This window comes from Ranitomeya variabilis, chromosome 7 (assembly GCF_051348905.1).
Source record: "Ranitomeya variabilis isolate aRanVar5 chromosome 7, aRanVar5.hap1, whole genome shotgun sequence".
NCBI classification, from domain to species: Eukaryota; Metazoa; Chordata; class Amphibia; order Anura; family Dendrobatidae; genus Ranitomeya; species Ranitomeya variabilis.
Window position 1 is genome coordinate 97,198,632 of NC_135238.1, and position 13,442 is coordinate 97,212,073.

Sequence of the window (13,442 nt, forward strand, 5' to 3'; positions counted from 1 at the left end):
GCAGTGGGCAGTCGTTGTATGGCTCCCCCTGCTACACGGACTGCCACTGTCTGGTCCATCTTCTCTTGGTCCCGGACGAGATGAGGCTTCACAAGGGTCAAAGTTTCCCCGGAATCTCTTAGTCCCCCTGAATACGTTTCCCATTAACCCACACGACCTGTCGATGCTGTTGTCGATTATCTGCCCGGGCTGCCTGCACGGGGTCTACTTCATGCAGCACTTCCTCCATCTCTTCCACCCCCTGGTTAGTCGTAGCCCCCAATGCCTGGTCAGCTTCGCCTTGGTAGCAGTGCACAGCGGCCCGGCTGAAGGTAGCTGTTCCCGCCTTTGGCCACTGGGTATGCTGAGTCCGGTTGGGACATTGTTTTTGCAGGTGGCCCAGCTGATGGCAGGTGTGGCCTCGCCCCCCAGGGGGACTGGTAGGCCGGGTTTTTAGCTGGTCCCCCTACAATCTTCTGTGGTTTGGGGGCCTGCAGGTCCATGGGCGGACCCCTAGTGACCATCTTTGATCCGGACAACTGAGGCCTCCTGGCATCATGGTGTTCATCGGCCAGACGAGCGGCCTCCTCAAGAGTCGTTGGCCGCCTGTCCCGAAGCCATTCCTGTGTCTCGGGGGTTAGTCCATTAAAGAATCGTTCTAACAAGAAGAGCTGGAGGACGTCCTCCTTAGTGGTTGCTTGGCTCCCTTGTACCCACTGTAGCAGTGACCGCCGTAATTTACAGGCCCATTCAGCGTGGGTATCGGTTACTAGTTTTATAAGTCCGCGGAACTTTTGGCGGTATGCCTCTGGTGTCAGCGCAAGATCACTTCTTTGATCCGCTCATAGTCCATACAGTCCTCATCAGGTACCGTGCGATAGGCGTCCGCTGCCCGGCCTGTCAGCTTGCTGGCCAGAATCTGAACCCGTTCCTCCGGCTTCACTTGATGAAGGGCACACTGCTGCTCAAAGTCCTGCCATCAATGTCTTCCTCTGCCTCTCCCAACTGTCGGAAGGCATTATACTGGATCTTTTTGTGGCTTACTGTTGAAGGACTTGGGCGGAGGCCAGATCTCCCCCTGCTCTCTGACTCTCCATCTTGGCCAGCTCCACTTTGGTCCGCTCTGCCAACTCCATCTTGGCTAGCTCTATCCTGGTCAGCTCGGCCATCCTTTCCTTCAGATCATGACGCACATCAGCCATCACCTCTCGTATGATCTCTACTGCAGGGTTTGGGCCATAGAACGCCAGTCTGTTCTCTACCTCCCTCTGGAATTCAGTCTCCTCCACGTTCACATTGGGGGGCGCTGCACTGTCGTGTTCCATGATGGCTGCTATCAAATCCGCTTTTGTTTTGTTGCTGGCGATTAACCCTCGGGCTTCCACCAGATCTTTTAATGTAGTCCTCTTTAACTTCTGGTAGTTGTTTTCCATTCATTCCTTTCCTCCTGTAGACGGGGTATCACATCCCGCTGTCTGCCACCAGTGTAACGGGGTCTACCATGCTGGAGTACCTCTTTCAGTACCACCCCGTGTTTCAGGAGGTCCACTCTGCTTTGGCTGGAGTCTGAATGAAGGACGCTGGCTGGAATTGCTTGGTTACATGGGCGCATATAAAAGATCACTGCTTCTCCACGTATTTCCAGTATGACAACACTTTACTCACAGGACACAGAATATATCACAGAGTTACAGAGGGCGGGCCAATTGAAAAGCGGCAGGCCAGACATACATTACAATAGCCGCAGGTGGCCGGAGCCTGCCGATATTTACTGTGGGAATTACAAAGGTGGGGGAGGTCAGAAGGGGGATATCTTGTCCCCTCTGCCCAGGGGCGCAGCCTGTGGGCTGATGCATTAGGGACATGCATCTCACATGGAACCTATTATACATACCGTATATACTCAAGTATAAGCCGAGATTTTCAGCCCAAATTTTTGGGCTGAAAGTGCCCCTCTTGTCTTATACTCGAGTCACGGTCGGCGGGTGAGGGGGAGAGAGGTCTGTCATATACTCACCTGCTTCCAGGGCTCCTGGCGCTCCCCCTGCCTGTCCCATGGTCTTCGGGTGCCGCAGCTCTTCCCCTGTTCAGCGGTCACGTGGGACCGCTCATTAAAGTTATGAATATGGACTCCACTCCCATAGGGGTGGAGCCACATATTAATTTCTCTAATGAGCGGTAACGGTGACCGCTGACAGAGGAAGAGGCTGCGGCACCCTGAGACCATCTGTCCGGGATAAGGAGCCAGGGACGCCGGGAGCAGGTGAGTATTACATATTTACCTGTCCACGTTCCACACGCCGGGCGCCGCTCCGTCTTCCCGTCCTCTTGCTCTGACTGTTCAGGTCAATCTGCAGGTAATCTGCACGCCGCCCTCTCCCTGAACAGTCAGTGCGGAGAGACGCCGAGACGGGACGCTGAGGAGCTGCGGGCAGCAAGAGAGGTGAGTATGTCATTTTTTTTTTTATTGCAGCAGCAGCATTATATATGGCACAGTTTTGTATGGAGCATCTATGGGGCCATAATGAACGGTGCAGAGCATTTTATATGGCACAGCTTTATATGGAGCATCTATGGGGTCATAATGAACGGTGCAGAGCATTCTATATGGCAGAGTTTTGTATGGAGCATCTATGGGGCCATAATGAACGGTGCAGAGCATTCTATATGGCACAGCTATATATGGATCATCTACGGGGCAATAATCAACGGTATGGAGCATTATATGTGGCACAGTTTTATGTGGAGCATCTATGGGGCAATAATGAAATGTATGGAGCATTATATGTGGCACAGTTTTATATGGAGCATCTTATGGGGCCATAATGAAATGTATGGAGCATTCTATATGGCACAGTTTTACATGGAGCATCTATGGGGCCATAATGAAATGTATGGAGCATTATATGTGGCTCAGCTTTATATGGAGCATCTTATGGGGCAATAATGAACGGTATGGAGCATCTATTTTTATTTTTGAAATTCACCGGTAGCTGCTGCATTTCCTACCCTAGGCTTATACTCGAGTCAATAAGTTTTCCCAGTTTTTTGTGGCAAAATTAGGGTGGTCGGCTTATACTCGGGTCGGCTTATACTCGAGTATATACGGTACATATAACTGCACAACATATTCTGGGTGCTGGGGGGTTCCGTAACAAAGGGGGTCAATTATTATCTTTTTTTGCAGTTTATTGAGGGCATGGGGCCAGAAGAGACTGAGAACAGAAATGGATAAATGTGAGGGGATATCTCTTACCTCATCTTCTGCCCAAGAGAGACAACACAGTGAACTGCACACAGGCTGGATGCAGAAGAGGTTTTTCACTGTAGGCCTAAGTATTCATCAGGATCACTTGGCCCATGCTCCATATCTCTCTATTTTTCAATGCTAACAGAAGTTGCAGGGATATTTAGGAGTTGCCGATTAGTTGCTCTTCCTGCCTTTCACTCCTACTGCCTTGTGAGTTGTTCTGTGGCTGCTAGGGGCTTCAGGTTCCAAGCCCGGCGCAGCTTGCATTTTGGGCTAAACGTCCTCCAATACTTGCCAGGTATCTGCTCTTTGGGTATGTGCTACAGCTCTGTACAGGTCATAGGAAGGTTCCCGCTGAAGAGCAATCTGTTCAGTCTTGTAACTTAGCAGCCCTCCTCTACCAATGGTAAAACATCATTGCTGTGTGGACGGGGTGCAATTTGATTCCTCTATTCTGAAAAAAAATAGTTGAGCATATCAACTGCCATTTAATCAATTTGATTAATCACCCAGCCCTACTTGAGTTATTCATATGACTGACAATGTTATTATTGATGCACACAAGCATTTTCGTGTTGCTTACAAGCAAGTGAATATACACTCAACACTTAGTGTCAACTAAATTATATTTTTGTCTTGTTATTTCTGCAGCCGACACAGAAGATGTTTGCATTGTGGAACGGCTCTTCTCCAGTAGTCTTGTGGCTATTGTCAGCCTCAAAGCACCTCGAAAACTAAAAGTATGTCATTTTAAAAAAGGAACAGAGATTTGCAACTACAGTTATTCCAACACAATTTTGGCAGTAAAATTAAATAGACAGGTGAGTAAAGAATGCTAAATATTATGGAAACAGTTTGCTGTAAACCCTTGTAGATGCTGCCATTTGTTTAAAATGTATTTATTAACCCCTTCACAGGGTTAATGCAGTGATCAAAGTAATAACAGTTAGTTCCATAGAGGTAAAATATATATATATAAAAAAAGCAAAAATATACAAAAAAAAGTAATATACAGTATATACAGCAGCCACACATAAAAAACTTGATATAAATCTGGTATCGCTGTAATCGCACCGTCCCGAAGAATAAAGTCTAATTACTTATACTTCACAAGGAACAACGTAAAAAATTGATAAAACCAATTCGTCTCCTGCTGTTGAATTTGTTCAGTCTGCCTCCCAAATATCGCAGTAAGGCTTGCATCAGGGTTTGATGTAAATCTCTGAAATACGTAATTCAGGTGGTACCCCCGGTGGAAGATTCCCTATAATGAGACAGATGGAGGCACTGTGGACACAATCTCTCCTAAGATTCAGCAGTGTCAGTCTTTTTAAGCGTGTGTAAAAATGTCGTCAACCACAGTTTTGTGCACATCTGAGAAGGACACTGCCGAACAGAGGCCAGATCAAGTCCAGAGTAGAGGCGAGCCACCCCCCTAGTGTTCGGTTCGTCGAACAGGGACATGTTCGACGAACACCGTCGAACCCCATTGAAACCAATGGCAGGCAAACACAAACACATGGAAAACACATAGAAAACACCTTAAAAGGTGTCCAAAAGCTGACAAACTGCTCAGAAGACACAACAAACACATGGAAAAGTCACAACTACATATAGTAATGCGAAAAGAAAAGAGGTGGAGGAGTAAAAGGAGGAGGAGACACAGATATAGCCATGTCATGCCCTTCTAAAATCAAGAAAGGCTGGAGTAAAAATCTAAACTCACTCTACCAGCACCGAGACGTCTTGACAAAAAAAAATAAAAAATCTTTAGGTAGAATGGCGGCGGGTCCATTCAGAACTCTTTCCTTAGAAGACGTAGTGGTACCCCCGTTGGGAGTTGTGCCAAAAAATGAACCCAATACATTCAGACTAATCCACCATTTGTCATATCCAAGGGGCAGGTCAGTAAACGACAACATTGACGCGGAACCAAGTACAGTACTATGTACTGTACCTCCTTTGACGAGGCAATCAGGCGGGTCAAGAAGTTGGTAAGGGGCACCCTAATGGCCAAAACAGACATTGAGGGGGCGTTCCGGTTACTACCTGCCTCCGAATAGTGTCTTCCCATTGGGCAGCTTCATACTACATAGATCGCTGTTTGCCCATGGGGTGCTCCATATCCTGCTCACTATTTGAGGCATTTAGTTGCTTCCTCGAATGTGTCGTCATGGACGTTTGTAAGGCGGCACATATTATCCATTACCTCGATGACTTCTTATGCCTGGGCCCAAAAGATTCGCCACAGTGTGAAAACACGCGGTAGTCCACCTGTGAGAAGGAGAGAGCTGGAGGGAGAGTGGACACTCCAGAGCTGAGGGGTTAGATTCAGAAAGAAAGAAGGCGGTGTAGCTTGCTTCATGGGTGGGGTACTCTGCTGAGTAGCAGAAATTGCTAGTAGGTCCAAAAGGATTTCCTGGGCCAGATGCCGTTACAAAATAGTAGTTAGGTAAACAGGTGGTGTAGCTTGCTTCATGGGTGGGGTACGCTGCTGAGTAGCACTAAATTCTACTAGGCCCAAAAGGATTTCCTGGGCTAGATGCCGTTACAAAATTGTAGTTAGGTAAACAGGCAGTGTAGCTTGCTTCATGGGTGGGGTACGCTGCTGAGTAGCACCAAATTCTACTAGGCCCAAAAGGATTTCCTGGGCCAGATGCCGTTAAAAAATAGTACTTAGGTAAACAGGCGGTGTAGCTTGCTTCATGGGTGGGGTACTGTGCTGAGTAGCACAAAATGCTATTAGGTACAAAACGACTTCCTGGGCTAGATGCAGTTAAACATTAGTAATTAGATCAACAGGCAGTGTAGCTTGCTTCATGGCTGGGGTACGCTGCTGAGTAGCACTAAATTCTACTAGGCCCAAAAGGATTTCCTGGGCTAGATGCCATTGCAAAATAGTAGTTAGGTAAACAGGCGGTGTAGCTTGCTTCATGGGTGAAGTACGCTGCTGAGTAGCACCAAATTCTACTAGGCCCAAAAGGATTTCCTTTGCTAGATGCCGTTACAAAATAGTAGTTAGGTAAACAGGCGGTGGAGCTTGCTTCATGGGTGGGGTACGCTGCTGAGTAGCACTAAATTCTACTAGACCCAAAAGGATTTCCTGGGCCAGATGCCGTTAAAAATAGTACTTAGGTAAACAGGCGGTGGGTGGCTGGGCTACTCTGCTGACTAGCAGACACTGAAGCTTTGGAGCAGACCTCTGAATCCCAGGCCATAGTATGAGTAAACAACTCTGCAGACGACCCCACCCACCTGGAATTGACGATGGCAAAGTCATGTAAAACTCAGCAAGGGGACTAAATAAGAGTCTCCATTTTTAAAAAAAATTCGGCCACAGACACCACTTAAGTGGAATCAATTTCGCCAGAGTTTTTTAAAACAGTTGGTGAGGCGATTTTCAAAAATCATCAAGCTTTTAGTCTCCCCAAGATGACACAGGGGTAGAAAAGTCCTTGCGGATCCAGGATTTGTTCATCTTGATGAACATTAGTCTGTCTACATTGTCACTGGACAGCCGCGTGCGCTTATCTGTCAGCACACCACCAGCAGCGCTGAACACACGTTCAGAGAGAATGCTGGCTGCGGGGCACGACAAGATCTCCAAGGCGTGAGTGGCGAGCTCAGGCCATTTTTCAAGATTGGAAGCCCAAAATGAGCAAGGGTCCAGTTCCACAGTCATGGCATCGATGTTAACTTGGAGATACTCTTGTACCATCCTCTCTAGGCGTTGGCTGTGCGTCAGACTTCTTGTCTCCTGTGGCCTTGCAAAGGACGGTGTAAAAAAAAATCTTGAAACGATTGGAAAAAATTGCTGTTACCACCAGATACGATGTTACTCTTACGGTTAGAGTGATGACTCGATAGTCCCACGGTTGGCAAGTTAGAACTCAGAGATTGACTACGTGCACCACTGGTGTTTTGTGGAAAAGCAGATGTTAGATTCTGTAACAGTCTCTGCTGATACTCCTGCATGCGTGAATCCCTTTCTATGGCAGGAATTATTTAGCCAAATTTGCTTTTGTACCGGGGATCTAAGAGTATGGCAACCCAGTAGTCGGCATTACTTCGGATTCTGACAATCCGAGGGTCATGTTGCAGGTAGTGCAGCAAGAAGGCACTCATGTGTCTTGCACATCCAGGAGGACCAAGTCCTTGTTGTCTTGGTGGTGGTGAGGTGAGAATCATGCTTCCTTCGTCTGCCCTCTCCCCCCAACCTCGCACAACAGAAATTTGATCAAGGTCTCCCTTATCTGATGAGTCTTCCATGCCCAGCGCCAGTTCGTCCTCCACTTCTTCCTCGCCTCCTGCACCTTCCTCAACAGTTTGGCTGCTACCATGCGCCATCGGTAATCCCTCTCCCCCAGCCTCCAATGCCAGCCACCTTGGTGCTGCCAACCTTCTTGACCTTGGAGATATGATCCCTTCCGCATTCGACTCCTCCTGTTCCTCCTCCTCCTCTTGTTCCACCACCTGACTCCGGACACTGTGTAAGGTGTGCTCCAGCATGTAAATCACTGGAATGGTCATGCTGATAATGGCATCGTCAGCACTAAACATCTTCGTTGCTATTTCAAAACTGTGCAGAAGGGTGCATAGGTCCCTGATCTGAGACCACTCCTGCAGCGTGATTTTCCCCACCTCTTGATCTCGTTGGCCAGGCTATACGTCATAACGTATTGCACCAGGGCTCGTCGGTGCTGCCACAGTCGCCGCAACATGTGCAGAGTTGAATTCCACCGTGTGGGTGTGGAGAAACGGGGTCAGTGGGTGCTCTCGTCCGCTGGCCCGGCTGTCTTTAGCAAGACTGCATGGACCACGGCTCATACCATTGAACGCCCGCTCTATCTCCCAGTGGGCAATACACTACACAGACAGCACAGGGTTAAGGTAAAACAGTGTGGCAATACTTTATTGAACCACAACACACAATAGCAAACAGAACAATCCCACCAATTACCCCAAGATGGTGCAAATTACAGGGCCTCACCCTTCCGCTGACTCGCCGAGATAATGGTAGATGTTATGTCAGAGCTCCCAGGGTCACTATTCCATCTGTGGATGCACGCACAGAGAAGGGGTAACAACAAGCATAGGGAGATGACAAAGAACTGTCCATAGAGTCCATACAAGGTCCAAAGCCAGTTGACATGATGTCAGAGCTCCCAGGGTCGCTACTCCATCTGTGGATGCACGCACAGAGAAGGGGTAACGACAAGCATAGGGAGATGACCAAGAACTGTCCATAGAGTCCATACAAGGTCCAAAGCCAGTTGACACGAGAGTCACCACCTGGCTTATCTGACCATCTCCATGGAACCAGGCGACCAGCGGGTCCCAAACCTGGCTTTCTCCAAACATATCCATGATTCAGAGATGGTCACTGGATCAGATCTGTGTCCTTCCAACCGGAGCCGAAAACCCCTGGGTTGTTTCCTATAGAATCATAGATCAGTGTCCCTCGTGATGGTGCCATGATGAATTGGCTGCAGTCCTTTCTCTTGTCTGTTGGGTGGTTTGCAGAATGTCTGGCTGATAGCTCTGTGTTACTTCAGTCTCCCAGGATGTGATCTCTGAGTCTTTTTATACCCAAGGCATGTAAGCTATTTTTAGAATTATCCAGGGTCCTTCAGTCCAACATCAAGATAAGGTAAACAATGGTGATGGGATCAAGGTAGCACTATTAGCATATCAGCACACATCAGTAAACAAAGCCTAACACACTCTATGTACAGTCACTACTACAGACTTAAGGTACCTTCACACGAAACGACATCGCTAGCGATCCGTGACGTTGCAGCGTCCTCGCTAGCGATATCGTTTCGTTTGACACGCAGCAGCGATCAGGATCCTGCTGTGATGTCGCTGGTCGCTGAATAAAGTCCAGAACTTTATTTGGTCGTCCGATCGCTGTGTATCGTTGTGTTTGAAAGCAAAAGCAACAATACCAGCGATGTTTTACACTGGTAACCAGGGTAAACATCGGGTTACCAAGCGCAGGGCCGCGCTTAGTAACCCGATGTTTACCCTGGTTACCAGCGTAAAAGTAAAAAAAAAAAACCGTACATGCTCACCTGCGCGTCCCCCAGCGTCTGCTTCCTGACACTTACTGAGCGCCGGCCCTAAAGTGAAAGTGAAAGCACAGCGGTGACGTCACCGCTGTGCTGTTAGGGCCGGAGCTCAGTCAGTGTCAGGAAGCAGACGCTGGGGGACGCGCAGGTGAGTATGTACTGTTTGTTTTTTTACTTTTACGCTGGTAACCAGGGTAAACATCGGGTTACTAAGCGCGGCCCTGCGCTTAGCAACCCGATGTTTACCCTGGTTACCCGGGGGCCTCGGCATCGTTGGTCGCTGGAGAGCTGACTGTGTGACAGCTCCCCAGTGATCAAACAGCGACGCTGCAGCGATCGGCATCGTTGTCGCTATCGCTGCAGCGTCGCTTCGTGTGAAGGTACCTTTACTGTTGTGAACTCTGTTTTCGGGCTCCCTCTTGTGGTCACAGGTGGTATTACATAGTTACATAGTTATTAAGGTTGAAGGAAGACTTTAAGTCCATCTAGTTCAACCCATAGCCTAACATGCCCTAACATGTTGATCCAGGGGAAGGCAAAAAAACCCCATGTGGTAAGAGTAAGCTCCACCATGGGGAAAAAAATTCCTTCCCGACCCCACATACGGCAATCAGACTAGTTCCCTGGATCAATGTCTTATCAAGGAATCTAGTGTATATACCCTGTAACATTATACTTTTCCAGAAAGGTATCCAGTCCCCTCTTAAATTTAATTAATGAATCACTCATTACAACATCATACGGCAGAGAGTTCCATAGTCTCACTGCTCTTACAGTAAAGAATCCGCGTCTGTTATTATGCTTAAACCTTCTTTCCTCCAGACGTAGAGGATGCCCCCTTGTCCCTGTCGCAGGTCTATGATTAAAAAGATCATCAGAAAGGTCTTTGTACTGTCCCCTCATATATTTATACATTAAAATAAGATCACCCCTTAGTCTCCGTTTTTCCAAACTAAATAGCCCCAAGTGTAATAACCTATCTTGGTATTGCAGACCCCCCAGTCCTCTAGTAACCTTGGTTGCTCTTCTCTGCACCCGCTCCAGTTCAGCTATGTCTTTCTTATACACCGGAGACCAGAACTGTGCACAGTATTCTAAGTGTGGTCGAACTAGTGACTTGTATAGAGGTAAAATTATGTTCTCCTCATGAGCATCTATGCCTCTTTTAATACATCCCATTATTTTATTTGCCTTTGTAGCAGCTGCCTGACACTGGCCACTGAATATGAGTTTGTCATCCACCCATATACCCAGGTCTTTTTCATTGACGGTTTTGCCCAGAGTTTTAGAATTAAGCACATAGTTATACATCTTATTACTTCTACCCAAGTGCATGACCTTACATTTATCCCCATTAAAGCTAATTTGCCATTTATCAGCCCAAGCTTCTAGTTTACATAAATCATCCTGTAATATAAAATTGTCCTCCCCTGTATTGATTACCCTGCAGAGTTAGCCATATTGGTTTCCTCCTATTTCTAGTATGTTTATTCCCATACGGTATATACTGTGCACAGGTCCTATCCAGGATGCTATCCAGGATGGTTGTCTTCTCGCTTTGTTCCTATGAAGGTCTCCTCTCCCAAGTTCAAGCCTCGGTTTATCGGTCCTTATAAGATTTTGGAAGTCCTTAACCCTGTGTCATTTCGTTTGGACCTCCCAGCATCGTTTGCTATTCATAATGTGTTCCATTTGTCGTTGTTGCGGAGGTATGTGGTGCCTGTGGTTCCTTCGGTTGAGCCTCCTGCCCCTGTGCTGGTTGAGGGAGAATTGGAATACGTGGTGGAGAAGATTTTGGATTCTCGTATTTCTAGACGGAGGCTTCAGTATTTGGTTAAGTGGAAGGGCTATGGTCAGGAGGATAATTCCTGGGTTGTCGCCTCTGATGTTCATGCGGCTGATTTGGTTCGTGCCTTCCATGTGGCTCACCCTGATTGCCCTGGGGTTTTTTGATGAGGGTTCGGTGACCCCTCCTCAAGGGGGGGGGGGGTACTGTTGTGAACTCTGTTTTCGGGCTCCCTCTTGTGGTCACAGGTGGTATTGTGTGAGTTTTGTTTTTGGGCTCCCCCTGGTGGCTTTGTTTGTTATCCTGCGGATCTGTGGCTGGATCAGCTGCCTCGTTATGCACTAGGGAGTTTCCTATTTAGCTCTGCTTCACCTCCACTTGTTGCCGGCTGTCGATGTATTCAGTGCTATTCTGATCTCCCCTGATTATCTTCGTTTTCAGTCTCTTCTGGAGAAGCTAAGTTTCTGTTTGATTATTTTTTGCTCATCAGTCTGCAATATGATTTCAGTGTATGATGAGTTTAGTCCAGCTTGCTAATATGTGTGTTCTTGCTGCTGGTAAGCTCTGGGGTACGGAGTTGCTTCCCCCGCACCGTTAGTTGGTGCGGGGGCTCGAGCAATCTCTGCGTGGATATTTAGCTTAGGGTTTTCTATTGACCGCACAGCTCCCTTCCTATTTCCTGCTATCTAGTGTTAGCGGGCCTCATTTGCTAAATCTATTTCATCTCTGCGTTTGTGCTTTCCCCTTAACTCACCGTTAATATTTGTGGGGGGCTTTTCTATATCTTTGGGGTCATTTCTCTGAGGCAAGTAAGGACTTAACTTTCCTTCTAGGAATAGGTAGTTTCTCAGGCCGTGAAGAGACGTCTAGGATTTCCAGGTAACGTTCCACGGCTGCCTATAGTTGTTTGCGGATAGGATCAGGTTGCGGTCAATCCAGATACCACTTCCCCAGAGCTGGTCGTCGGTTTAGTTACTTAGCTAGTCAAACTTGCGATCCTTGCCACTAGGATCACAACACTTACACAGTATGTTAGATAGTATATCAGTTGGCAAGTCTGTCTTCTTGACCCACCAGACATGAACACTTAAATTCACAAGCCAATATACAGATAAAAAGCCAGTTCTTTTGGTCTGCAATAACATGGTTGTCTGGGAAACTAAAATACAATCTGGTTTCTTCACAGTGGGCACATCGCCTTTCAGCCTGTGAACTGGCAGCCCCAACGACTTCTGTAGAGATGCAAGTCGTCGAGTTGCGGGATGCGAATGGCGGAAGTGAGCACACAGCGACCGTGCCCTCTGCAGAAGCCCATCTAGTCCGGGATAGTGGGATAAAAATTGCTGGACAACCAGGTTCAAAACGTGAGCCATACAAGGCACGTGTGTGACATTGTCCCGGCGAAGGGCCGCACCAAGGTTTGCAGCATTGTCGCACACAGCCTTCCCTGGCTGCAGGTTGAGTGGAGACAACCAGTGATGGAACTCGTTCTCCAGAGCTGACCACAACTCCTCAGCTGTGTGACTCACATTTCCCAGACATTTCAATGTAAACACTGCCTGATGCCGTTGAGCCCTGGTGACAGCATAGTGAGGAGGTGTGCAGGATTCCTTCTGCGCAGTTACATCGTGGGTGGCATTACCAGACAGGCTTTGGATGCAGGTGGAGGACCCAGAGGAGGTTGAGGAGGCAGAAGCAGTGGAGGAACTTCTAGATGCAGAGGATCGACGAGCAACTCGTGGGGACGGCAAGACTTGGACAGCAGCCCCTTCTGATGTCGCCGTAGTTACCCAGTGCCCAGTCACCGACATGTAACGCCCCTGTCCATGTCTACTCGTCCAAGTGTCTGTGGGGAAATGCACCCTGTCACACACAGAGTTTCTCAAGGAAGCGGTGATGTTGTGTGCGACATGCTGGTGTAGCGCAGGCACAGCTTTCTTTGAGAAGTAGTGGCGACTGGGCATCTGGTACTGGGGCACTGCAACGGGCATAAGGTCTCGAAAATCCTCTGTGTCCACCAGGTGGAAAGGCAGCATTTCTGTAGCCAACAGCTTGCAGATGGAGAAATTCAACCTCTTAGCTTTGTCATGGCTAGGAGGAAATGGTCTTTTACTTGTCCACATCTGAGGGACTGAGGGCTGGCTGCCGTGCTTAGACGGAGTTGAGTAGGGTGTCCCCGGCAAACTGCTGGTCTGTGAGGAAGGTGCAGGCGGAGATGTTATGTTGCCTTGATCAAAATGTGGTGTCGATGTCGGAGAGTTCTCAACACCAGCAGGTGTTTCCACGTGCAAATGTCCTGACGACCTGCCAATCACACTGGCTGTCGCGGGTAAAGAGGTGGAAGGTCTGCACCCAA

General features: G+C 48.1%; 1 protein-coding gene across 3 annotated transcripts in view; it reads left to right on the top strand.

Annotated features, from left to right (window-relative positions):
* WIPI2 (WD repeat domain, phosphoinositide interacting 2) overlaps positions 1-13,442 on the top strand; it is a 195,741-nt gene that overhangs the window by 59,721 nt on the left and 122,578 nt on the right. For all 3 annotated transcript variants that reach the window (XM_077275602.1, XM_077275603.1, XM_077275604.1), the window contains exon 3: positions 3,881-4,050. In XM_077275602.1, the coding sequence (XP_077131717.1) occupies positions 3,881-4,050 (170 nt within the window). The remainder of the gene's footprint in view (positions 1-3,880; positions 4,051-13,442) is intronic.